The sequence below is a fragment of the Pseudogymnoascus destructans genome (assembly GCF_001641265.1).
Source record: "Pseudogymnoascus destructans isolate 20631-21 unplaced genomic scaffold scaffold_5, whole genome shotgun sequence".
In the NCBI taxonomy this organism is placed as follows: domain Eukaryota; kingdom Fungi; phylum Ascomycota; class Leotiomycetes; order Thelebolales; family Thelebolaceae; genus Pseudogymnoascus; species Pseudogymnoascus destructans.
The window spans coordinates 1,450,284-1,477,406 of NW_020167524.1; the positions used below are offsets into that span (position 1 = coordinate 1,450,284).

A 27,123-nucleotide genomic window follows, 5' to 3' on the forward strand; every position below is an offset into this window, starting at 1 on the left:
GGAACAACCTTCCGCGTCTGCATTAGCACCACTCCTAATGTTGGTCACTTAACGACTGATAATGAGGACGGCCAGATCGCGGCCGATCTCTACTATGCAGTACAAACAGAATGCGAACGGCGATGGAGGACAACGTCGCGGTATCAATATCGAGGGCATATTCATGACATATGACAAGGCGCAATCCTTTGAGCACAGCGTGCTGTTGTCCGAAGAAGACGAAATCACTAAGGAGAGCTTTGCCGAATATGATAAGGCGGGTGATAACAAGAGAGACTGTGGATTTGGCGGGAATGTCGTTATACATGCAGTGGGAATTAATGGGGAGAAGCATCTGATTAGTGTCATTAAAGGTCAGCCGATGAATAGTGTTGAACTGGCAGAAGCCGCAGTGCGGATTTCTTGACCGCGGGAATTTTCCTTCAAATTGACGTCAAATTGACTATATCAACGAGCCATTGAGCAGTGATAGGGCTAGCTGGGGCGGGGCAAGGAAGAGCTGATCTGAATCTGCTGGATTGATAATAAATGTAAAGGAAAATCGTTGCGGTGATGAACAGACGACAAGCGTAAAAAGGCAAATATAATTTTGACAATGGCTTGTGACAGATATTTGTCAAGCAATAAGACCATCAATCAGCGAAGCACTGCTGGTTCGCCGTGATCAGCGGATGCAAGAAGGCACACCTGAAGGCGTTGACAGCGGCGCAACGAGAGCTCAAGGGTCGGTTTAACTATATTTCGAAAAGAGTCGCGAGACAGACCCCCAGAACCCGCTCGTTTCGATCCCTGCCTGCGCCTTCTTCTTCTCAACTGGCGCGCCTTCATAATTCCAATCTGCTCCGCCACCTCCCTTCCTCATTTTATCAAACAATCTTTTCCACAAAATAGGCACACTCTGGTCATTAAAAACGGAATACGGCGTAGAAATGTACTACTACCAGCTGTGCCAGTACGAATGACATCGAGGAGCGGGGAATTGGAGAGGTCGCGGAGGACCTCTCCAATTCCCCACTTCTGTTGCGCTTTTCCTACTCGGCTATCCAGGGAAAGGTGTATGAGAAGCGGATGAAGGGGGCGTGCGGCGTGAGAGAGTGCGTTTTGGTTCTAATGGGGGCGTTGTTTCTTGTTTTCCAGCCCATATCCAGCCTATATCCAACAATTTTCTTTTTAGACGCGATAAGACCTTTACTAGGCGCAAGATCGTCCCGACCTGTACCCTGTCAATATTCTGAGGATAACATCACTAGATCCAGATAGGCTGCAGCAGCTACCCGTTGAGATTATCCTTGACATAGTCATGCACTTAGGCTGGGAGCCAGGGGATATCGGGAGTTTTCTTGGGAGCTCCAAGGTAGATGCCTCGTCTCACCCCTGCCCAGCTTCTATCCACCTTACTAACCTATTCGTTACCAGACAATAAGATTGGTCCTGAAGACCCACGAAGAGCACCTCTCTCAACAGTTCGCGTCTCATCTCTACCCAACGTCCATGGACCCCATCCTCGCCCGCCCTTCAGAATATGGGACACCACCACTACAGATTGGACATTACGATTGTACTGTTGGAAGACAAGAAACAGAATATGGGACACCGCCACTACAGATTGTCATGGGGGACCGATCCCAGACCGGACCCGTGGTCTGGTCTGAAGCCAATAACCCACGGTCCCCCACGGGTCTGCCAGGAAACCGGTCACATGATAATAATATTACTATAATATTGTCGAGCACAAATTTGGAGCTTAAGGACTTAATTGAGTAAACTACGGGGGCGAAGCCATATATATACCGCCTAGCGGTATAGTATCCCCCCCCTTGAATGATTGTTAGGTTCCACTATTCCCACTTTTAATACTGCCAAAATTAAGGGGGTCTTAGTGTAATTATGTATGTAAATGTAAATAGTATTGTAATACCTTCAAAATATTTAGTTCTATAGAATCAGCTATGGATATTATAGAGCTTTGAAATCCACAGACGCCTACTACGCCTCGCTTTAAGGCTCCTGCAACTACTCGAGAAGATAGAATTGCAATTCAAACTGTAAAGCATAAGCCTAAGGTCTCACGGGAGTCCAGGGAACCAGGTCAGGAGGCAGGAAGGTATCGTATTCTGTAAGCACAATAGGTCTACGTAGATACATCGACTATTGACTGGAGGCCTTCTTCTGAGGCCTCCAACCCCTTTTATCTATGCACCTTGTGCCCTATTTTACCGAGCCCTATGGGCCGCTTATGAAAGGGACCTCACGTGGTGGCACGTGATGGCCTTCCTTACAATTACCTCCCCTCTTAGAGGGATTGCCCTCAATTCCAAGGTTTCGCAGCTAGGGCTTACTTGCCCTCCTGGCTTGTTTAGACTTTTTGTTTTGACCCGGGTGGTGGACTTGTTTGGGTGTGTGCTTGGTGTGCTGGTCCCGTGACCCCCCTTGGTTGTGGGTTGCCGCGGCCACCCCCTTTGTTATGGGTCTCGCGCCAAACTCCTACTTCCTTCCAAACTTCCTATCGAACTTCCTGCCACCTTCATCCTCAACATCACCTTACTTCACCTTTCGCCCTCGATCTTAGTCCCAACCTTTGGGGCCTACACAGTTGCTTGTTTCTTTAAGGTAATCACTTCCTTTCCACCTGGATTGCAGGAGCTTATCGTTACGGATAGATCTGACATCATCCAACCCTCATCATGGCTCCCAAGCTGAAGGGGAAGGCTCCAGTTACTACACCTCGCAAGCGACCAGTGGCCCAGATGTCCAGCTCTCCCGAGTCGCAGGCGCCCGCCACGCCTGTTCCATCTGTTGTCACCTCCTCCACATCACGTTCTCGCACTATCCATCCGTATCGTTTGCCTGAAGTTGAGGACGAAGCTGAGGATCTCGAAGGCTCCGTCGTTCCTGAGTCTGAGGCTCCAAAGGATGAGCGCACCGTGCTTGGGTGGAAGGTCGCTGCCCGCTGTGAGGTTCCTGATTCTGCAGGACGCCTTCGCGCTGGCTCCTGCCCGTGCTGCATGAAGTGTGCGCACACGTATTACAACTTCCCAGGCCAGATGTGCTGGGTCCCTTCCGGCATGGCCAAGTGTGCAGACTGCCTTCGGGGCAACCACGCGTGCGTTCCAGTAAGGGACTCCCTCCTCATTGTTTGTTTGTACTAATGGTTGGGTAGGCTGCTGCCCAGCTTGGCGCCGAGTTGGAGGCCCTCCAGCTTGCGGCTGACGCTCTCCTGAACTGTTGGGCCGACGACGAAGATGCTGGCCTTGCTGCTGATTCTGAGGCTACTGTCCAGGCCATCAGCGCCCTTCACGCTGCCCAGCGCGTATACAGCAATGCCACCAAGGCCAATACCATTACGTTGTCCCATCCTTGCTTCCTTGTGCTTGCTTCCTGTGATATGCCTCGATTAACGATAGCCCTACATCATGTTTTGGCACCCATTGGTCGTCTGCGGCTGTATAACCAGCCCATCTAATAAGGTACTCCTCTCTCTGGCCCCTGCCTCGTTTGATTATCCTGTGGTCTAGGACCGCTTCTACTTGGTATTCTTCCTCACCGTCCACAATTTCTTGGCTAGGTGGAGGGTTGGGTTCCTCTGTGTTTTTCCAATACCTTTCTAGTAAGGACACGTGGAACACGTTGTGGATCGCCTTATACCTTGGCGGTAGCTTCAACTGGTAAGCCTGCTTACCGATGCGCTGGGTGATCTCATACGGGCCAAGCCAGCGGTGCCCAAGCTTCCTACTTGGCTGGGTGGTTCTGATATTCTTGGCCGAAAGCCATACTTTCTCTCCTACCACGTACTGCATTGGCTTGTGCAGCTTGTTGTAGCCTCGTATTTGGGCTTCCTTCGTCTGTTTCCACGCCTCTTCGAGCTCCTGTCGCAATTCTAGGATCAGGTTGATGCGATCTTTCGCGACTGGCACTTCCCTTCTGGTGGGGTCGTCCTCGATCCCTTGTCTTAGGTCTATATTGATGCCGTATCGGGCCTGGTTTGGCGACATCTGGATGGAATCGTGGAAGGCGTTATTGTAGGTCAATTCCGCGAAGTGGAGGAGTTCCACCCAGTTGTCTTGGTGTTGATTACAGTGAATCCGCAAGTAGGCTTCGATATTCTGATTCTGCCTCTCGGTCTGGCTGTCGGATTGAGGGTGGAAAGCGGTCGATAGGTTACGCCTTACTTTGAGGTGAAAACAGAACGCTGACCAGAAGTGACAGGTGAACACACTCCCTCGATCCGTGATTATTTCGGCTGGGATTCCAAAGTCCTTTACCCAGAACGCAAGGAAGAGGCGCGACAGCTCTGGGGCCGTGATGGTTTTCCTACAGGGTATATATTTGGACACCTTAGTATAACGATCAACAATCACAAGGATGGAGTCTGAAGCCTTGCCTTGATCCGCCCCTACGCTTGGGGGCAGATCCGTGATAAAGTCCATACTTATGGATTCAAATGGTTTCGAGGGCATTCTTAAGGCCTGCATTTCACCATATGGCCTATGCTGCACGGGCTTGATGCGCTGGCATCTATCGCAGCCCCGTACGTACTCCCTGGTTTCCTCGCTGAGGCCAGGCCAGTAGTATTTGCGTTGGATCAACTCTTGGGTTTTCTTATATCCAAAATGCCCGGCTAGTGGGTCATCATGGCAAATCTTGAAAATTTCCATCCGCACTGCCTGGTTGGGAGGTACATATACCGCTCCCTTGAAGCGTAGGATGCCTGCATCATCTACTCTCCAATCTGAAGAGCCCTTTGCTCGCGCCAACCCAATATCCTTGGCCCTTTTAACAGCTAACTCGTCAGTCGCCTGGAGGGTTTTGATCAAGTCTATTAGGGGTTCAGAAGCAGCACTATAGGCGCTCTCTCTCTTGGCTACAGCAGCTACTGCAACCCGAGGGACAACGAGACCTGGACTCTTGGTGTCCTTACTATGGTCATCGCCCAGTCTTACGCTGCTAGCGTTTGCCTTCCTACGCTGTAGGTTAGGTTCTCCTATCTGAAAGCCTTCTTGGCTTGTTATCATCCGACTTATCTGCGGGATACCTCCTGCCTGCATGGCTTCTCGGAGCTTGTTCTTAAGGGTCAGTAGCATCACATTCTGGCTACCCTTTTCACCCTCATAGTCTGGTTGTAACGCTGACTTCTAAACGATAGAAGACACAGAGGTTCTCTTGCGTAAAGGTTTACTTATCAGAGGAGGCAGGGGATCAGACACAAAGGCTTCAAGTAACACGTTACTAGTATATAACAAATACTGTATTGAGTTGAGCACGAAGCTCCTATCTAAGGAAATACTATCTACTTATATAGTGGCGTCGTGCCTAGTGGACTCTTGGGAACTCACTCGAGTCCTCGGAGTCCTGGACTCTTAGGACTCTTCTCATTATCCTGCGAGTCCATCACGTGCCTAGTGGACTCCTGGGAACTCACTCGAGTCCTCGGAGTCCTGGACTCTTAGGACTCTTCTCCTCATCCTGCGAGTCCGTCACGTGATACTTTCGGAACTACTATTCCCCGCTGCCCCTCCAGGTACCAGGGCCGGTCTCATGCGACCTCCCTCCTTCCTGTCCTGTAGTTGGCCAGCCTTCTTGTTCCGTCGTAACACTGGTCTCCTAGATGGACCGTCTGCTGGGTTTGTTTTTCCCGCTCGATAGGAGATGTGGAAATCATAGGCTGATAACGCCTGCACCCACCGCGATTGCCTCCTTGTGAGGGCGGTGGTTTCCATAAAATACTTCAGATTGTTGTGATCTGTTAGGACCTCAATTGGGTACTGGCTTCCTTCGAGGTAGTGTCTCCACTGCTCGAAGGACTTCACGATCACCAGGAGTTCCTGGTCGTGGACTTCATAGTTCAGCTCTGCTGGATCTAGCTTTTTGCTGAAAAAGGCAACTGGGTGCCATTCGCCCTTCTCTTCTGGCTTAGTTCCTTCCACTAATTGAGACAGGTTCGCAGTGAGCGCAAAGCCTGACGAGTCCGTCTCGAGCCTGATTCTACGGCATGGGTCGAAATGGACCAGTGTGGGGGCTGTAGTGAAGGCCTTCTTCAACTGGCCGAAGGCGCTTTGCTGTTCCTCCCCCCACACGAACGGGCCTGTCTGCTTGCCTGCCTTTGCCCCTTTCATAAGGCCTGTCATTGGGGCCACCACGGAGGAGTATTGCTTTACAAAGCGCCGGTAAAAGTTGGCAAAGCCGAGGAACACCTGGACCTCTCGATGGGTCCTAGGTATTGGCCAATCGGCGATTGCAGCAACCCGGTCGCTTTCCATAGCCACCCCTTCCGTTGTGACAATATACCCAAGGAAGCTTACCTTCTTGGCATTGAACTCGCACTTTGAGAGCTTCACGTATAGGTTCGCCTCGCGTAGGCGTCCTAGGACCTCTCGTACGTGGTCAGCGTGTTCCTCCTCCTTCTGGGAGTAGATGAGGATATCATCAAGGTATACGACACATATGGTGTCAACCAACCCTTGTAGGGTCTCATTCATGTACGCTTGGAACGTTGCAGGTGCGTTAGCCAATCCAAAAGGCATCACCCTGTACTCGAAGTGTCCGTATCGAGTACGGAACGCTGTCTTCCACTCGTCGCCTGGGCGAATACGGATGCGGTGGTAGGCGTTCCTAATATCAAGCTTTGTGAAGCACCTCGACCCTTGGAGCCGATCCAAGGTCTCCGTGATCAGTGGCAGCGGGTGTCGATTCTTCACGGTAATCTTATTCAAGCCTCTGTAGTCTACGCAGAGGCGTAGGCTTCCGTCCTTCTTCTGAACGAATAGGATGGGTGCGCCTGCAGGGCTTACACTCCTTCGGATCCAACCCTTCTTCTCGCTCTCGTCGAGGTATTTACGGAGCGTGGCCAGCTCCGTTTCCGATAGGTTATATACTGGCCCATACGGTGGTTCCTGGGGCCCAGTATCGATGGCATGGGTTTTCCTTCCCAGCTCTGGCAGTTCTTCTGCCTTTTCCTCCGAGAAGACGTCGATATAGTCCTCGTATTCCTTCGGGCATTGGGTAGGCGCGCTATCATCTGTGTTTAAGGCCAAGACGAAGGCAGTATCACCTTCCTCCCATTCTTCAATATCCGCCACCTCGGCTCTCGCAATATCGAAGGGCTGGCGCCAGGTCTGTTTGCGCCAGTCGATCTGGGGGTTGACCTGCGTCATCCAATCCATCCCAAGGATGACGTCTACTCCTGGGGTGTCCATGGAAAGGAGGGTCTGGGCGACCACGCATTCCCTTTGAAAGTGGTCCCTAGCTCGGACCTGGGTGGTGGCCGCTCCATATATCACAACCTCTTTTCCATCGACTGCCCTTGCCCGTGGCGGTGCCCTATCCCGGCACTCCAAACCCTTCTCTTTGGCAAACAGAGGGTGGATGGTGGACGCGTCAGATCCTGAGTCGAGGAGGGCTCTTGCCTTGTGCCATCCGGGCCCTACCTGCACCTCTACCTCGATCTCCATTCGACGCTGCGCCGTAGGCTTCTGGGATTCTGCTGGGAGTCACTCCCTCTTGGGGGTGTAGGCGTCCAATTTCCTCACCCCTGGGCCTGTGTGTTGGCGTGGGCCTCGACATTCCTTCGCGAGGTGGCCCGCCTTGCCACAGTTATAACAATTGATTCCGCTAGGGATTGGCCTAGCGTCCCTACTGTGGGTAGGGGCCTGTCCTCTCGCCGGCCGCTGGTCTTGTGGGCGGTGTCTATTCCAGAAGGGTGTTCTTTCTCCTTGGGCCGAGGGCTGGGGAGCCCTGTGGCTGCCAGAGTTGCCCTTTAGGAATGGAAAGCTGCCCTGGGAGGTATTCCTTCCTTCCCTTGAGTTGGACTTGTCAACAGTAGGAGTTCTCTCTGTTACCCACTGGTTTGTCATTTCTAACATCGCCAGGATATTAACGATAGCGTCCCTGTGGGTAGAGGAACGCTCTGCGTACCCTCCTTCAAGGAGCCGCTGCCTCATCTCTGGGTGAATCTTCGTCAGAAGGTGGACAGTCTTCTGCGATTCAGTATACGGTTCCATCTCGCGTTTGAGGTCCTCAAGGTAGGCCACGAACTTGCGGATGCTCTGCCCTTTCCGTTGTAGGGCGACGTTATACTTCAAGGCCGCGATGCGTTGTCGGTTGGCTGGGTCGACATGGAGGTCCCGAAGAAACTCTTCGAACCCAGCGATATCCAAGGGATCTATGTATCCTTCTCCTTGGGTTGCGCACCGGTTATCCCATTCCTTCATAGGGTGTCCTTCCAAGTATTGGGCAGCGAAGGCCACCTTAGATTGCTCAGTTGGAAAAACCCTTGGTTGGTATCGGAAGATAGCGCGGATCGAGGCCATGAACTCGTTGAGCTCTCGGATGGATTCGCCCTTATATACCTTAGGTTCCTTGACCCTTCCTATTGGCCTCTGGGCTGGTGTGACCTCCATTGATACGGTAGAGGCAGTCTCTGCCTCCTCCTCTTGTTGGGGTCCTTCCCACTCGTCCTCAATATCTTGGTGTCGCCTTTTCTGACGGTTCTCTTCCTGAATCCGGGCTTGCTTCTTCGCGAAGTCCCGTACCGCCTCAGGGTAGGCGTTGTAGTCGTCGCCGTGCGTTCTTCGGAAAAGCTCTAGGGCTTCCTCCATCGTGTTGATGTAGGCCCTCTCTTCGTCCATCCGCTTCCGAAGGTCTGCCAGCTTTGAGGCCATGCTCTCGTCCTGGCCTGCCATCCAATGGCTAGCTTCTACGGATGTAGTTCTTGGAGCTGGCTCAGTGGCGTCAGTTGCTGGCGTTGCTCCTCCAGAAGTCGCACGCGTAATCCTTCTTTCCATACTTGCCATCCTGACCCAGTAGGCTGGATATGGGTGCAGTCAATAGAATTGTAAAGCATAAGCCTAAGGTCTCACGGGAGTCCAGGGAACCAGGTCAGGAGGCAGGAAGGTATCGTATTCTGTAAGCACAATAGGTCTACGTAGATACATCGACTATTGACTGGAGGCCTTCTTCTGAGGCCTCCAACCCCTTTTATCTATGCACCTTGTGCCCTATTTTACCGAGCCCTATGGGCCGCTTATGAAAGGGACCTCACGTGGTGGCACGTGATGGCCTTCCTTACACAAACAGCATTAAAATTTGGATTATCATATAAGAAAATTGCAGCTACTCTACACGTTACAGAGCGACAAATCAGATATGCAATAGCAAATCCAACTACACCTCAACACTCGAAATCAGGCTATAAACCTCTTATTCGAACACCACAGCGCACAGAGTTAGAGAAATGGTTACAGAGCTCTCCGTCACATAAAAGAGCACATTGGGTTGCTATTCCAACTCTTGCCCCTGAAATTGGATTGAATAATACAGGCTAGAAAGCACTAAATACTGCATTTGGAATTTTAGGATATACACGTCGCATTTCAAAAAGAAAGGGTTTCTCATCTGATCCCTTTCATCGTCGCCTTCATCTTATCTTTGCACAGAAAGCCCTACGATGCAGTCCTGATAGACTTATGTGACAATGTCTTTCTGATGAAGTTTGGGCAAATGGAGGAGCACATACACAATCATATGTTACAGCAAAAGCAGATGAAGCGATAAATATGACGAGGATTTACTACAACATAAATATTCAAAGTTACCTGCTTGGATGTTTCATGGAATAATTGCAGGAGGGAGAAAAGGGCCAGCAACATTTTAGGAAAAAGACTAGGGAACAGTTACTGCGAAAAGATATAATGAGCATATACTTCCAGTTGTTGAACAATTTTTTCGAGAAGATAAGCAGACAAGCAAAGGGTGGTGGTGGCAGCAAGATAATGCCCCTTCTCACGATGCAAGATATACAGAACGGCAACTTCGACAGCGATTTATTCGAAATATACAATGGCCGTCATACTCTCCTGATCTTAATACAATTGAGCATATATGGAATTGGATGAAAAATTGGATTCATGAGCATTATTTTCAAGTACGGTATGATGCACAGAGTATTTCACATGAGTATTTACGCTCTATAATTATTGACGCATGGGATGCAGTACCAGATGAATAGTTACAAAGCTGTATAGTACATTTCACGATCGCTGCCGTGCTGTTATTACAGCTAAGCGGTGAGATAATTCTATCAATACGTAATAGTGGAACCTGACAATCATTCAGGGGGGGATAGTACAGACTACACTACACTATGTAGCGTACTTCTAGAAACGTAGTTCTAACATGCCCCTTACGCAGTACAGTGTTACTATGGCGAATGCTCACTCTAAGCGCCCCTATTGCCCCTGCCCTTATAGTACCTAATAACCAAGTCTCTGCCTATCCCTCTTGGGCGACCGCGCTTTTGCTACCAGCTACCTACGCACCATCGCTATGGTGGTGTTGACCGCTTACACACCCTCATAGTGTTGAATCTAGCTTTCCTAGCTCTTACGTTCAAAGTAGTCACTTGCTTGGTGTGCCCTGCACTCGTCTTGTAATCGGTGCTGCTTCTGCTATGTAATGGTAGTCATAAGGAGGCTTTCTGTGATAGCGAATCCTTCGCTCAATCATACAATATAGCTACTCTCTACTACAAGAGCTATAAGGGAAGCCGTTAATTATGTACATTTAGCATAGCACATCATGCGCTTAACCTAGGCTCATAACCTGTTAAGCACAAATTTAGAGCTTAACGACTTAATTAAGTAAACTATAGGTGCGAAGCCATATATATACTGCCTAGCAGTATACAGACTACACTGTGTAGCGTACTTCTAGGACATAGTTCTAACAAATATTTTACTAACGTATTTCACAAGCGAGTTGCCTACACGGGCAGGTTGCCTACTAAAAACACTAGAATTGACTATTGCTACCCTACTACCACAACACCACCCTGAATAATGGCCTTTAATCAATTGTAATTGATTCCTAACGCCTCTTGCATATACGGGCATTATGTCCCATATTACCACATGTGCCACATCGCCGCTGTTGGCCTATAGAACCCACCTGCTAAGTAGTCTCACTTGCCACCTCTATGTAAGGACACAGGGCACCCAGCTCACAGTAATAGCATATGAGAGTGCGAGTCAGAGGCTAAACGGATGCTATCCTATAGGTCCACTACGAAGGATTCAAAAAAGATGAAGAGAGGAACCCCCGTTGGGTCAATCTCCTTAAGTACCCGAAACGGGTCCGACTAGGCTAACCTACCTTCACTCTCACCACATGACTGTAACTTGTCTGACTCAGATACCTTCCGTCACTGAGGGAGAGGGACCCCGTTGGGTCAATCCCCTTAAGTACCCGAAACGGGTCCGACTCGGCTAACCTGCCTTAACTCTTATCATGTGACCATAACCTGCCCGACTCAGATCCTTTCTGTCATACTGACATTCGTTGCACTCAGTTTGCTATCAAACTCAAGAGCAAACTTGGAAATCTCCTCCTCAAACCTACAAGTCACTATACATATTTTGGCTTGTCACACCAACAACAAGAGCAATACTACTCAACGATTGCTACAACCCTCTATGGTTCATTACATGTCATTGCTCCTTAGTTACTGGGCCGATATGACCACATAGCATATCTCTACAACCCTCTATGATTCATTACATGACATCACTCCTTAGTTACCGGGCTAATACTACACATGACATATCTCTATCAACTAGAGGCCTAGGAACATAAACGATAGCTCCAAAAGCCTCTACAACCATCTATGATTCATTACACATCATCGCTCCTTAGTTACCCACAAGATTGGTTAAGTTATGACATAATTTGTCTATAGGGGTACTCTGACCTTGGACCTCCTTTCACTTCCTATAGGCTACAAACCTAAGAGATGGTTCTATGGGATTCTCTTACGTCGACTACAGTTACCAAGCCTGGTTAGTCATGGAAAGTCTTGGAAAATGAGAGAACTACACTCCTTTGGCATAAATAGGATTGCCCTTTCCTTAAGAAAGGGCAAGCAGACAATACAGTAAATGGACTATCACATACTTCCACGTCTTTTCCAAGCTTCCAAGCATTGATCTTGTTACTCCTTGTTTCTGAAAAGTCAGTGAGGTGCTAACCTCTGACTTATCCCTGAGTTCTCAGACTCAACATTTGTTATAACTTGTCTAAACCACTCCACTATATCATACACCTGATTGCTGCATTGTGGAATAGTCTAAGCTACGACTGTAAGGATGCCTTCTCGTCTCTCATTCTAGGGAGTAGACTCCGGGTAGCCGCGGGGTCACGTGTGATCATTTGGGTGGCCTAACCGAGTCGGAACCGAGTCGGATGGGTTTCGGATACTTGAGAAAATCGACTGACGGGGGTTCCCCATCATCTTTTTTGTATCCTTCGTAGTAGACCTATAGGATAGCATCCGTTTAGCCTCCGACTCGCACTCTCATATGCTATTACTGTGAGCTGGGTGCCCTGTGTCCTTACAACGACCCTTTGGCTCTTTTTCCTAAGACAGTGTGTTGTCTTAGTAAAATCATCCCTTCCTTGGGTGGCTAGATTCTCACATCTTGTGCACCCACCATTACACTACTGCATTCATCTCATAATCTTCAGCTGCTTAACATTGGTTGTTTTCGATGATTAAAGCGTTCGTACGGAACTGAGATCAAGAAGTTAATGTGCACGCATATTACACACATCTCGAAAGAAGATTTCTTCCCTGCCTTTTATATAGCGTTTCGTACAACAATGATTGAATCAAACATTTGAGCAGGATTTCGCACTATAGGGCTTGTTCTGTACGATCTGAACTATGTGATTTCAAAGCTTGATGTTTGACTTCATATGCTAACGCCTATACCAACTCTACCTATGATCTAGGAACCAAAAAACTCCATGCAATGTACTTAAGACACAATCTTAATCAACATACCTTAAGGACCAGATTGTACGACATTAGAATAATATGACAGGTTGCTTAGGATGACAGGTTGCTTGTGAACTACGTTAAGGCTATTAGCAAAGCATACTAAAGATATACAAGGGCTAAAAAAATAGAACTAGGTAAGCTAATATCTATATCCTTATTTAGTTATATAATAATACTAACATTTATAGATAATGCTACTAGGTGGTCTTCTACTTATTATATGCTTAATAACTTTTTAAATCTTAAAGAACCTATAGAGATTGTTATTGCAACATCTAAAACTAAGGTATTTAAAGATAAAGCATTAGGTTAAAAGAATAAGACTACTTAGTTTTAGAGACTTATAAAGAAATATTCGAAGTCTTACTAAAATTACAAGGGAAAGAATACCCTACTTTATATCACTCCTTACCTTTAATAAGGCAAATATTCCAAAATTTATCTTCTATAGAAGATAAAATAGCAACAGTAGGTCTTATATCCCTTTTATATCTAACTTTATACTAATATTAATATGTGGCTCTAAAATAGATATTGCTATTAAGAAAGGTACTGCTAAATTAAGGAAATACTACTCTCCTAATCATTATGAAGAGAAGAATAAACCTTTATTTATAGCTTTACTACTAGACCCCCATTTAAAGAAAATAGGGCTAAGTAAGCTATATTATATACAACAAGATGAATATAAAACTATAGAAGCTATAAAGGTATGTTAATAGAGTATTAAGAGAGGAATTTAATAACGAATTTGGAGTATATGAGACAAATGAGGCGGCATACATAGTGTGATAATGTAGTTATCCTTGTAGTAAAGCTCAAAATACCCTATATATTCCTATATATATGTTCTAGCCTAACTGCGAATAAGTAGTATTCACGAATAGGCTAGCCTAACTAAATAGCTACCTGACATCAGGATAATGCAGAGATGTTACTATCAGGGCCGCCTATTCAAGACCAATTTCACGACGAGACCAGCAACCGAACATCCATCCGTATATCTCGTTACCAGGCCTACCCCTATTGCCCGTCCACTGGGACTAAGTGCCCTGACCTGAGAATATAGATCAGACTGGATCCCGACGGCTGTCAAACCCAGCAGTAAATGGCATCCGCCCTCTCATACCCGCCACACAGGAGAGACGGCGGAGGCAATATACTACCTTTCGCCGCTCTGGAGTACGCACTGTGCCTTGCCAATATCTCCACGGAAGGCGGGATCTGCATAAGAAGGCATGCCTCACGCGTGCAAGTAAAAATGCTTGTTGCATGTGCCGCCGAGGCCTCCCCTTGAGCCTACTCCCCAGTGAGGATAAGTGGGAGGAACAGCCATGAATGGTTGAGCAACAAGTAAGCAGCTCAATTTAAACCAGGCCGCCGTTGATAATATTCGCCACATCCACCAAACTCCCCTTGTAACGCGATGGATCTTCATGCCTGTAGCTTGTGACTCAAGCAGACGGACCGTATAGAGATAGCAAAGAGATCAGGAGAGGTCTGACAGCGACCGCGACATATAAAATGACTTACATGGGCAAATACGAGGATCCCCAGCCTCAAATTCGCCCCAGGGGGGTTTCGTCCCCAGGACCTGAGCGACAATCCTAGTCAGGAGATTACTGCCACTACAAGGCCCACCACCTCCCATCATCACCTCTTCCACTGCTATCCCTTGAAAATAGTGGCGAGCTGGAGGTAATGTAAAAGGAGACAATACATGTGACCCATGGGTCACTTGACCTTCAACTATCACGTCTGATTTTGTAGGTGTACTTTTACCTTTAACCAGTGACTAACTTGCTCGTTGCCCACACATTCGTAAAGCTCTGATTTATTTCGCCTATTAGACACCGCTGTGAGTCAAAAAAAGCCCTGGCTATGAAACAGTTTCGGGGAACATCCCAAAGCTGTTGCCTAGAATTCCCTTTAGGCGCCAGCGACCACGTGCAAGACGCCTGGACGTATTTTTGGTCCTTTTTGAAGTTCCACAGTGTCGTTGGTGAGCGATCAGAGAGCCTCAGTGACATCGGTTGCGATCATCTCGTTATTGGTTGGCTGTAAATGGTGAACCGCGTCCGACGGTCTGGCCAAAATGATTGGACGCGCCGAGCGTCACATCCCACATATCACAAAATGGCTTTTGTCATATGCGCCGAAAAAAGGAATAATCGTCGTCACCAAATTTTCGCTTCGCTCAAGGTGGGAGGAAGCGATGTGCGCGGTTTCGCAATATGTAGGCTTAAGTACCACTACATAGTAATTTATATGTAAAGGTACATAAATCAATCATTGTTAGAACTAATCACTTCATCACGCCTACGCTCACTCCCACACTCACTCCTCGCACTCTCACTCCCACGCTCACTCCCACTCTCGCTCTCGCACTCACTCTTAGCAGCTTCTAGGTCCTGAATTGGGTCCCGATCCTCTATAGGAATTAGGTTACTAGCTTAAAGAAGAGCTTTTACCCTCTTTTTCCGGCCCTAGGCCTCAACCCCAGCTCTTGCAAGTGTTTGAGAACAAGCCCTTGAGACAACACTCTATCCTGGCCTCTGGTTATTAGCCTGGTTTCCAGCCTAGCAGGCTACCTAGCTTCTTTGGCTACAAGCCTTTCTAGGCCTAAAGATTGTAGGCATGAGTAGCTTAGAGCTCACCTCTAAACTGAAGCTAGGCCTAGCTTTAGCTTGCCTGCTTCTTCAACTCCTAAACCTAGCACCAAATACTAAAGCCCTCTAGAACCTAGTGTTTCTAGTACTATAGCCCCTCTTCCACATCCTGAAAAGTAGAGGGTTTAGGTTTAGGTGTAGAAACCTATATTAGTAGGGTAGTGTCATACTGACATTCGTTGCACTCAGTTTGCTATCAAACTCAAGAGCAAACTTGGAAATCTCCTCCTCAAACCTACAAGTCACTATACATATTTTGGCTTATCACACCAACAACAAGAGCAATACTACTCAACGATTGCTACAACCATCTATGATGTCATACTGACATTCGTTGCACTCAGTTTGCTATCAAACTCAAGAGCAAACTTAGAAATCTCCTCCTCAAACCTACAAGTCACCATACATATCTTGGCTTATCACACCAACAACAGAAGCAATACTACTCAACGATTGCTGCAAACTCTTCTACTACATCTGTTTATGCTACATACATCACGGCATATCATTTGGACACTCATTGAACAAGTTATTAAGAAAATCTCCTCCTTAAGGGGGTGGGCCAATACTACCACATGGCATATCTCTACCAACTAGAGGCCTAGGAACATGAACGATAGCTCTAGAAGCTTCTACAACCCTCTATGATTCATTACACGTCATCGCTCCTTAGTTACCCACAAGATTGGTTAAGTTATGACATAATTTGTCTATAGGTACTCTGACCTTGGACCTCCTTTTCACTTCCTATAGGCTAGGAACCCAAGAGATGGTTCTATGGGATTCTCTTACGTTCACTACATGATTAGCAAGCTAGTTGTGGGTCGCACTTGATTTCTAATACATTTACCAAGCCTGGTTAGTCATGGAAAGTCATGGAAAATGAGAGAACTACACTCCTTTGGCATAAATAGGATTGCCCTTTCCTTAAGAAAGGGCAAGCAGGCAATACAGTAAATCGACTAGCACATACTTCTACGTCTTTTCCAAGCTTCCAAGCATTGATCTTGTTATTCTCTGTTTTTTGAAAAGTCAGTGAGGTGCTAACCTCTGACTTACCCCTGAGTTCTCAGACTCAACATTTGTTGCAACTTGTCTAAACCACTTCACCACATCATACACCTGATTGCTGCGTTGTGGAATAGTCTAAGCTACAACCCTTTGGCTCTGTTTCCTAAGACAGTGTGTTGTCTTAGTAAATTCATCCCTTCCTTGGGTGGCTAGATTCTCATATCTGGTGCACCCACCATTACATATGATTCATTACACGTCATCGCTCCTTAGTTACTGGGCCGATATTACCACATAGCATATCTCTACAACCCTCTATGATTCATTACATGACATCACTCATACTACCACATGACATATCTCTACCAACTAGAGGCCTAGGAGCATGAACGATAGCTCTAAAAGCTCCTACGAACCTCTATGATTCATTACATGTCATCGCTCTTTAGTTACCCACAAGATTGGTTAAGTTATGACATAATTTGTCTATGACATAATTTGTCTATGACATAATTTGTCTATGACATAATTTGTCTATGACATAATTTGTCTATAGGGGTACTCTGACCTTGGACCTCCTTTTACTTCCTATAGGCTATGAACCTAAGAGATGGTTCTACGGGATTCTCTTACGTCGACTACAGTTACCAAGCCTGGTAATCATGGAAAGTCTTGGAAAATGAGAGAACTACACTCCTTTAGCATAAATAGGATTGCCCTTTCCTTAAGAAAGGGCAAGCAGACAATACAGTAAATGGACTATCACATGCTTCCACGTCTTTTCCAAGCTTCCAAGCATTGATCTTGTTACTCCTTGTTTCTGAAAAGTCAGTGAGGTCTTAACCTCTGACTTACCCCTGAGTTCCCAGACTCAACATTTGTTGCAACTTGTCTGAACCACTTCACTACATTACACACCTGATTGCTGCGTTGTGGAATAGTCTAAGCTACAACCCTTTGGCTCTGTTTACTAAGACAGTGTGTTGTCTTAGTAAATTCATCCCTTCCTTGGGTGGCTAGATTCTCACATCTGGTGCACCCACCATTACAAATAGCTGTAAAATGTGTGTGAGATGTAAGGGAAAGGTGTATATAATGATGTTATGTTCTTCTGCTACAATGACGAAGTTATGGCTTGTATAGCCTACATAAGAGTCAAGTAGTAGAACCTTCGTATCCTCCGAAACTGTATGCTTTGCAAAATGCTCTAGCTACCAAAGAGCAAGGTGGCTATTTGAAAATCCAGAGTCTAAGAGTAGTACTAGCTTTAAGCCCTAGTAATACTGCTTAAGGATCCATTTCTTAAGGGCTTCTGACTATGCAGTAGAGAGCACCTTATTCCTACCACCCTTAGTGTTACGATGGTCATAGAGGTCATGATGCGAGTCCAGGAAAAGTAATCTAGATTGAATCTAAAGAGAGAAGAAGAAGAAGAAGGAAGGAAGGTGAGGCTATTCCTCATAACATACAGTTGTCTGCTTAGCGGTTGTAACCTTGGTGGCTAAGGCTACACCCATAATTCCCATAACAACCGTAACAACTGTAACAACCGTAACAACCGTAACAACCGTAACAAGCTGTGACAAGCTGTGAGCTGTAATCATAACACTTAGGTGGTAGGTTCCAAGCACACCGTTTGAGGCTCATCTGTAGTGTTGATTCGGGGACTTTGAAAATGCGACAGGTAGCAATTATAGACTCAGAAGGGTTTTCTACAAGCCACTCATGGGCATTTGATATAGGAGTCCCCTCCATGCACGTCGCGAAACCGCGCACATCGCTTCCGCTCATTTTGAAACCGCGCAGATCGCTTCCTCCAACCTTAAGCGAAGCGAAAATTTGGTCACGACGATTAGGGTGTAGCGGACAGTACTTAGCGGCCGCCGCAGCGTGGCACAGAATGTAACGCATATCTCGGCACGGTGGAGTGCTAAGGTGGTTCTGGCGCTGTCTCATCCTGAACCGCGCGGCCGGCCGGCGCGACAGTTGATCGTCGATGCAAACAACAAGTGCGAAGCGGTAGGGCTTGCTGCACGAGCCCTCGAGCTTCAAACGCACAGTTTAAAGAACCGAAGGACACGTGTATCGGACTTCAGTGCCTACAAAGCAGGCATGGCTGCCCAAGAGGTGTGACCTCTTGGCTGTTATTGCTATTATCCGCCGCTATCTGGCTGCATGGACAAGCGCTGCGGAACGCTGTAGTCGACTGGCTGGCGTTTGGATGTTGGCTCTTCCTTGCAGTGGCCCGGGGTTCGACGTGCATTTCACAACCAACAAGTGCGAGCCGGCAAGCCCTCCAAAGAGCCCGATATTATTGGCAAGCCGGACCTCTCGGCCAACACATGAGTCGCCCAGAGACAAGATGCAGTACATACCTCCTCTTGTCAAATAGCTTTGCGCACCCTCCTATTTTAATCCTATACCCAACAAATCTTTCGAACAGATATACCAGTGAAAATTTCTTCCCTGCTCGTTTCACTTGAGATGAGCAAAGCAATTTACCAGGAGGTAAGAAAGCGAGATTTGTACCCACTCTCTGAATCGGGAACTAGGGTCCGAAGTCCATGCGACGCTGGAGGCATGCGACGCTGGAGGGAGCGCAGGGGTCTAACCACACCCACGACAATAAGTACAAGTCACCCAAAGGAACAACAAATTATTGTGCTGCCCCCGCCGGAAGTGGCACAAAGATAGGGGCGAGACTTTGTGTATGTTTGCTTCTTGTTGTGTGTGGTTTCAGGTATTTTTACATCGTGTTCTTTTCTCGTAACATGCGGTGTAAAATGCAGTGTTGTGAAATGTTGCGAGCGACGCTGTTCATGTTACCATTTGACTTGCCTCGGGAGAGGTTTGTGGAGTCGCTGTAGGATCGTCGGCACGGATGCTCCGTACATTCAGATACAGTACGTCGTACGGAGACCTGCAGACGGACCGTAGTGTCCATAGCGGGGCTGCGCAGGAAGACCTGGGTGAGTCGGAAGCGCCCCAAGGTTTCTTGGGGCTCTTCTACATGATGGCTACGTAACTATCCCAGTGGCCCGTAATAGAATGTTGCGGTAAAGTATTAGCCAGCTGAATTTGATGACAATTTGTGCCTAGCACCTTCTGCGTAGTGTGCTGTATCATCCACTCAGATGAAAGGAAAACGATGACGCTTGTAAGCCGATCGAGGCGGTGACTGTGTCTCAACCTGACTGGGTAACAATGAAGCCATCCAAAAGAACGGTGAGAGGTTTCGCCTGAAATCGATGAGGGTAGGGTTTTGAAAATTTCAACGACGTGTATTTGTGCGTGCAAGGGGTGGTAAGATCGCTGGGCGCAGTGTGGCTTAGCTTGGATAAAGAGGAAGGATAAAATATGCCCAACCCATAATCAAGAACCCTCATCAGAGTGCGACAGCGAGGTGCAAGATGCCAACGGAGCTGAATATGACCGAAGTAGCCAGCCCATGACAGTTGTCCGAATGCTGCGCCATTCATTCTATGGCTCATAATGCCCAACATATCTCGGGTTTTTAGTTCTTCAGCCACGTTCAGCCGACAAAAACAAGACTACTGGATCAGTCAGGAGTCACCAAGTCACCGTCAGCCTCTAGGCTACGAGCGGATTGGCTTGGGCTGGATCCAGCAACTTGGGAGAATCGCTCCGCGTCTATTTTCAAAACAAGGTTTTGGATCTGGCTGCCGGTGACTTGAAAAGGAGTTGTAGCAGAATGAATAGCCGCAACGCGTTGACTTGACAGCTTCGTGAACGACCTGGATGAAATTAGTGGTTTTGTGTCGCGGGATACATAATATAAGAGTGACGAGTTTATCTGACTCGGTCTGAGGGCCCGCCCGGGTCACAGACGCAGTTGAGGCATTTTGTTGATCGTACCAAATGTACACCTACTATCGAACTGTAGGGGGTCGCCCCCAACTCTTATTGCCAAAGTAATGCATGGCCTGGATGGTCGAATCCTCCTTGGAATGAGGGCGTATATGTGCGAGTTCAACGGCTAGACTTGCTTCGAGTAGGTTTATTTGGAAATCATCCATTCATCCTGTACTCTACCCCGTCAGCCCCTCTCTTTTTGATGCCAGGAAGTTGTATTACAGTAGAGTTACGGAGTACTATGCAGCAACTAACCGTGTGGAGCAAGGTATAGTCCTGGCGGAGTCATGAATAAGTTGTGGGAAATCCGCGAGCCATATAACCATGGTGTGGTTATAACCGTGGTGTGGTGTACTCCGCCGTAAATTGGCACTCCCCCCTTTTCAGGCCCCCCAGTCCAAAATCCACACTTGCCACTCTTGCCCACCATCCACCACCACCCCATCCACCACAACCCCCCCATCCACCACCCCATCCAGCCCATCCACCACCAACCCCCCATCCAACACCCCATCCACCCCCCCATCCACCCCCCCATCCACCCCCCATCCACCCCCCCATCCACCCCATCCACCCCATCCACCCCATCCACCCCATCCACCCCATCCACCCCATCCACCCCATCCACCACCAACCCCCCCCATCCACCACCAACCCCCCCCATCCAACACCCCATCCACCCCCCCATCCACCACCACCCACACACAAGAATGTGCGTCGCTTACCTACTTACTTAAATCGACCACACCCACCCAACCTCTCCCATTTTGACTTCTTTTGCCACCAGCAAACAAAATCTGTAATCGACTACGTATAGTCATCGTTAACTTCAACACCACGAAACTAAATCGACGAAATAGTTGGATCAACTCCGGTCCAACGTCCCAGCAGATTCCCGAAAAGCCCAAGTATCGCGATATCACGACCTCTGCTATGTTCCAAGTCAGCGAACTGTCTCTCTCCATCCCTCTACCCGACAAGATACCTCGGTGACGGATTATAACACAACAAACCCATATATTTCCGATTCTGGATAGAGCGCCTGATAGGGGGCTCTCTCGTTTTCTTTTTTTCTTTCACGGTTTTTCGGTCGGGGTCTGCAGTATATTGAATGGATTAAACATAAGATGGCATACGCTTCGCCACCATACCACGGATACCCGGAAGGGACTCCCTCTCCCCTAGGACGACACGGCGGCTTTTATCAACAGGCCGCTCCTTCACCGCGTCACTATTCGCACACTCGACACGCCAGTCACGACTACGGTCACGGCCACAGCTCCCCGGGCGCGTCATACCCATCACCAAGATACTCAAGTTCTGGACGCTATTCTACCAGGACCGGTGTTGCGTCGCCCTTTGGTGAAGCCGAATATGTGAGTGACAAGACGCGGAAGACGCATCATCATACCCACAACAAGCATGGTCAGAGCCAGACTTGGTCGTTTCCAAACCCGCGGTTCACTCAGTCGTATCGAGCCTCTTATGGGGATTCCGACGAAGACGAGTTGATTAACATCGACGGTGATATCTACGTCATTCCCGGTGGTCGACGCACGAAGCAAGCCTATTATCGTCGTAGTCGTGAAACTAATCACTACTATGCGCAGGGCTTCACTTATGACAGAGACGGTACTCCTGTCATCATTGCGGAGCCGACTCCACGACACACTGAAACCACGCCTCGACGATCTCGCCGAGCATCAGCATCTACACCACAACGACCATCGACGGCAAACCGCCCTTCGAGCTCATCCAAAAAGCAGCCCCCACCCATTCCCAAGGCCACGGAGGCAGATGCGAGGGCGCATCGCATCCCTGCCGGATATTCTCTGAAGAACTGGGACCCCACTGAGGAACCTATTATGCTCCTTGGCAGCGTCTTCGACTCGAACTCCCTAGGAAAATGGATATACGACTGGACTGTATACCGTCATGGACCCGCAACGCCCATCTCCGATGTGGCTGGTGAATTATGGCTTCTCCTTATCCAGCTGGCTGGGAAGGTCAAGCGTTCCGAAGAGTGCATGCCCCGGATCAGATCAGAGGACAACCGTCTCATGATAAACGACTTCATCGAGTCCGGAGAACGCCTCATGGATAAACTCAAGAAGCTCCTTAAGGCATGCGAGGGACCCATGCTTAAGGTAGGCAAGAGGCTCGGGAGCAAGGAGCCACCGCTCCTTGGCAAGAACTCCGGCATTGAGTTCGTCGACTCCATCTTTGGTCGTGATCGTCAGCTTGATCACACCGAGAAGTTCATGGCCAGCATCAGACTATGGAATCTCCGCTTCGACGCCAACTGCGAGGACATTTTGCTTTACCCTACTGCTTAGGTTCATCACCACGCCTTTTTAGGCCCACCACATACGTCAACATACACGGCACATCACCTCACCTCACTACAATCATACCTCATTTACATACCTTTCGTTATTACAACGATGGTACAACAGCTACATCGCACGCGCTACAGCGGGCCGGTTATAGCCAACAACGCATTATACCCCTATACCCGAGATCACTTCATTGTGGTCTCCCAAAATATTTTCCAGCTATCAGTCATCCAAGTAAAGTAATGGGGCAACCCTGGCATTGGCGTTTCTCTTATGCATGTTTTTCCGGTTTGATACCACGGCATATGATCTAGACACGCACGGGCTTTTCAAGGGAATTCGGACGACGGATTGATACCAGGACACAAAATCAAGAAACTAAGAAGAAAGAGAAGAGAAAAGGGAGGAGAAATTAGAATGGAACGGGAACGGTACGGGACGGGACGGGGGGGAGGATCGGAAAAGTTTATCGAGTACTGGAAGGCGCAGCGTTTATGGTACGCTTTTCACCTTCGTAATGCGCGGGGCTTTCGTCAGGAAGGCGAAACTCAGCGAATTTGGTTTTAAGACTTGGGATTTTGTTTTGTCGGAGATTTGGCATTTGGAACGGAAAGGCACAGGAGGCAACAATTGGATTCTTGGGATGGATGGATGGTGCATTATGGCATGGATCTGCCATTGTAATCGTATTTTCACTCGGGACGCGCTGGTCGGAGGCCTATTTGGCGGTGGATATACCCCTTATTATTTTATCAATCGTATCTCGAATCGAGAGTATTCAAGACTTCTCGAGCAAAAAACCATTCCCAGTCCCATTCGTAGTGAACCAACTACATTAATGCAAAATGCTACTTCCACCTTGGTCGTTGCAAAGCCATGAGATGCGGGGTTGGAAAGGCGATGGCGGGGATGGCGGGGTCACCTGTGGCCGTCCCATCACACCCAAAACCTGGCCCTACCAAGTGCTGCTGTATTAATCGAAAAAGGAAAGTTGGACACACCAGGCCACCAGTGCCCATCCGATCCGATCCATTAAACCGAGGGAAGGTGCCACGTCGACAAACGGCTATCGTCGCAAAATAAAGAAGGCAAAAGAAAGAAGGCAAAAGAAAAGAATACACCAGGTTTTTGATCATAGAGAGATTTGATGATGAGGTTTTGAACCACACCCGATTTGAACGGATAACCTTTCGCTCTGGAGGCGAACGCGCTACCGTTGCGCCAGCGGTCCTGGATTGTTATCTGCGAAGACCTATGCCATCTCATACCTCTTGACACTCACCTTATCCTTCTAAGCATCAATGATGGAGTACTCTTTGTACATCACCCACCAACAAGGACACCCACCGCTCTAATTTGCTAGACAAAGCGCAGGCACAGTGCGCATCGAAGCAGGAGCCACCCCACGGCCTCCCCGAGGGGTAAACCGCGCCGATCATCACAATCATCACACCCCGTCGAAGCGCTCCTGCGAACACCTCCTCCTTCCCCGCAGATCGAGCCCGGGACTATTGCCCCTGCGGCTTATGACTCTGGGCTGTTACTAATACTGCCGTGCATTTCGTGGCTGACCTGCCTGCTGGGGGGGGGATTGTTGTGGTTGGTTGGATGCGTGGGCAGATGGCGAGGTTCGGCGAAGTTGTGTTGCCGTGTCTTCAACGGGGCTGTGCTACCAACGGATGGCGCAATTGATTGCCTGTTGGGGGCAAGGTTTCGGGTTACATGTTGTCAGCTTCATCTATTCTCTTCTATTCTCCCAGGGCTGGAGGGCTGGAGTATCGTCAGCTCGTACTTGTGTTTGGGGGCTGCGGTTGTTGGGCAGGCCAAAGTGTGCGCGTCGCTTCCAACACCGCGTCGCGCTCGTTGACGATGCAGCGTACCCCGCAATCATGGACGCGCATCTGGCCGTGCGGCGGGGTCAAGAAACACCGCATTGCTCGGTGTGATCCGGATTGTTTTACAGAGGAGAAACAAAACGGATGGCTGGGATAAGCCGGACGTGCGATTGGCCGACTCGGCGGTGATGTGCCAGTAATACTGCAGTGTAGTAAGCGCCTGTGTTCAGCCAGAATTGAAGATGGGGGGGTACACGCGCAGTTGATGCCTTTTCTGGGATACGACGCGCCAGGGACGGGGATGCGGATCGGAGATGCTGAGGTACTGGTACTTGGAATATCGAAGAGAGACTTGGACGACGGTGGACGTGAAGGCACCGAGGCTTGCACATCTCACCACCCCTCTGTAAGTATATTACGCCGAGAGTGTTGCCTTTGCAAACTTCGATAGAGTAGATATTCAGCTCATCCTTCGGATTCTCGGAAAAGCCTCGATAATTGCATGATACATATACTGTAGTTTGTCACTGTAGTAGCACCTGCTCCAAATAGAACCTCTGAAGGTAGAAACGTTACGTCTACAATCACGCGTCCTAAATGCCAGTGTAGTTACCATCTTTCAGTTTGCCGCATATGGCCACTGTTTTCTGATACACAATGTATTATTGATTTCAATGACCAGAAGCGGACTGAAGCAAGACCAATATCAAAGTTTAATTTCTTAGGTATCATGCATCATCATCTGATCCAAGTCTATCAATCAATAGAAGGGTATCCATCCGTCTTAGCACACGCGTATGTCTCAGCTCCGCGAAAGCCAGACCAACAACATCAAAACAAATGACGTCTTCCTTTAAGCCAAACCAGACGCGCGTTCTAAGACCTTGGCCGCCTCTGCACCCTTAAACAAATAAATATCGACGGATTCGTCTTCGTCGCCCAAGTTCCCCACCCTCTCACTGTGTTTACCAACCTGCACAATCCTGTGCTCCTTCATGAGGTCAAAGAATACTGCCTCGCTGGCGTGGCGCACTTTCATGGCCAGACATATTAACACCGATGGGGATTTCTCGATCAATTTGGCTATTGTTAAGACGAGATAGGGGACCACATCTGGGTTGTAGGTGCAATCTGCCACCAAGATCAAGTCAAAGTTCTCATGCGCAACTCTCAGTGGTAGTGGCTCTGACCAATCGAGGTTCAGGTAAGACGCGTTGGTGGCTTGCTCGAGATTATCAGATGCGACTTCAGCAGCTTCCTCGAGGTCGGTGGCGATGACGCGAGAAGCTGGGACAGAGAGTGCGAATGTGATAGCGACAATTCCGCAACCAGTACCCAATTCAAGGACAGATGGTGATGGCACGGTTTTGATCAGGTCGCCCAGTAATCGGAGGCCTGCTGGGGGGCTGTTGGAAGCCTGGCTTAGCTCCTCGAGGAGGGCTGAGAGGATGACACCAGCGTCCCTATATAGTGTTAGAAAATACATATATAACTCATTATAGCTAGCCAAGTGAAAAAGGATGCTAGAAGTGAAAGGCACAGCACTAGGGGCTGAATTAAAAAAAATCAATAAGAACGTAATATGCAGGATGGAGATAGAGTGTCGAGGCGGGACCCCCAAAAACCTAAAGGAATGTTCATATGAGAAATAAAAAGAGGATTATAACAGCTTCGGTGCGTATTAATGGCAGCGCCATTTTGAGTAGCTTTGATATGGCAGTTCCCTGACAACCCTCGTGGCTCTCCGTATATCGCGGATGACATAATAGAAGGAAGCAAAAAGAAACGTACCATATATGCCTCGCAATACTTTCCCCTGTATCCTCGTCAATACTCATAGTGACCCCACCATTCAATTTGAAGTGTCTGTAAATCACAGGACGAATGGATTCCGCCGTGGCCTTGAAGATTGCGCTCAACCCGCGTAAAACGGCACCATCCGCCGGTCGATTAGTTTGCCCCCTGTTTATGCTGAGCACCTCTGCCAAATTATAAGGCGTAAAGTCTCCTGTGGAAGGCCACACGCTGAGTTGATAAGGTGGCTGATATTTTTCCTTTCTTGCCTTCTTTTCGCTCATGGCCAACCTTACTTCGAGCTGCCTCTTCTCGCACTTCCACACAAGGCTTTGTGTGGCGACAGTCACGCCATTGCTGTCCCGAATGGTAGCCTCGATGGGTATATCACACCATAAGAAGCTTTCTCCCAGGTCGTTGACGACGGTGATCTTGGCATAAAGTATGTGGTGGTCAGGTACTTTGGCATCCCGAGTTATTTGTGGAGGCTTCAGGAAACGAATGTAGTGCATTGTTCCGTTGAGCTCATTCGCTCCAGGATATTTGGAGGTGCTTTAGAACGCTGCCCAAGTGGGCCAGTGCGGTCTTTTCTACTCCGCCAGGTCTTTGAAATGCACGTTTCAGAGCAAACAATTTTCTCCAATTGCACCGTGTCCTGCCGGTGAGTTGCTTTTGAGGCAGTCTGACAATCGCCACCAAGCTGTTTCAAACCTCACGCGAAAATAGAGCCATCTGTTTTCATAATTGGGGTTTCAATCTCCGGATATCGGGTTCGT

General features: G+C 48.4%; 6 protein-coding genes and 1 non-coding gene across 7 annotated transcripts; 4 read left to right on the forward strand and 3 right to left on the reverse strand.

Moving 5' to 3' along the window:
- Positions 1-61: 61 nt before the first annotated feature.
- Positions 62-406, forward strand: VC83_02678 (uncharacterized protein; the record flags this gene model as incomplete). Its single annotated transcript, XM_024466335.1, has 1 exon — positions 62-406. One exon carries the CDS (start codon positions 62-64, stop codon positions 404-406), a length of 345 nt encoding a protein of 114 aa, XP_024326271.1.
- Positions 407-2,684: 2,278 nt separating this feature from the next.
- Positions 2,685-3,463, forward strand: VC83_02679 (uncharacterized protein; the record flags this gene model as incomplete). Its single annotated transcript, XM_024466336.1, has 2 exons — positions 2,685-3,113; positions 3,161-3,463. 2 exons carry the CDS (start codon positions 2,685-2,687, stop codon positions 3,461-3,463), a joined length of 732 nt encoding a protein of 243 aa, XP_024326272.1.
- Positions 3,464-17,628: 14,165 nt separating this feature from the next.
- Positions 17,629-18,642, forward strand: VC83_02680 (uncharacterized protein; the record flags this gene model as incomplete). The annotated part of the gene is made up of 2 exons (XM_024466337.1): positions 17,629-17,636; positions 18,387-18,642. 2 exons carry the CDS (start codon positions 17,629-17,631, stop codon positions 18,640-18,642), a joined length of 264 nt encoding a protein of 87 aa, XP_024326460.1.
- A 1,052-nt stretch (positions 18,643-19,694) lies between these two features.
- Positions 19,695-20,012, reverse strand: VC83_02681 (uncharacterized protein; the record flags this gene model as incomplete). The annotated part of the gene is made up of 1 exon (XM_024466338.1): positions 19,695-20,012. The coding sequence occupies one exon, from the start codon at positions 20,010-20,012 to the stop codon at positions 19,695-19,697; it is 318 nt and encodes a 105-aa protein (XP_024326459.1).
- A 1,497-nt stretch (positions 20,013-21,509) lies between these two features.
- On the forward strand, positions 21,510-22,718 carry VC83_02682 (uncharacterized protein; the record flags this gene model as incomplete). Its single annotated transcript, XM_024466339.1, has 1 exon — positions 21,510-22,718. One exon carries the CDS (start codon positions 21,510-21,512, stop codon positions 22,716-22,718), a length of 1,209 nt encoding a protein of 402 aa, XP_024326461.1.
- Positions 22,719-23,876: 1,158 nt separating this feature from the next.
- VC83_02683 lies at positions 23,877-23,949 on the reverse strand (the record flags this gene model as incomplete). The annotated part of the gene is made up of 1 exon: positions 23,877-23,949. It is a non-coding gene; the product is annotated as a tRNA-Trp (tRNA).
- Positions 23,950-25,406: 1,457 nt separating this feature from the next.
- VC83_02684 (uncharacterized protein) lies at positions 25,407-26,859 on the reverse strand (the record flags this gene model as incomplete). The annotated part of the gene is made up of 2 exons (XM_024466340.1): positions 25,407-26,016; positions 26,345-26,859. The coding sequence occupies 2 exons, from the start codon at positions 26,857-26,859 to the stop codon at positions 25,407-25,409; spliced, it is 1,125 nt and encodes a 374-aa protein (XP_024326456.1).
- Between the last annotated feature and the right edge of the window lie 264 nt (positions 26,860-27,123).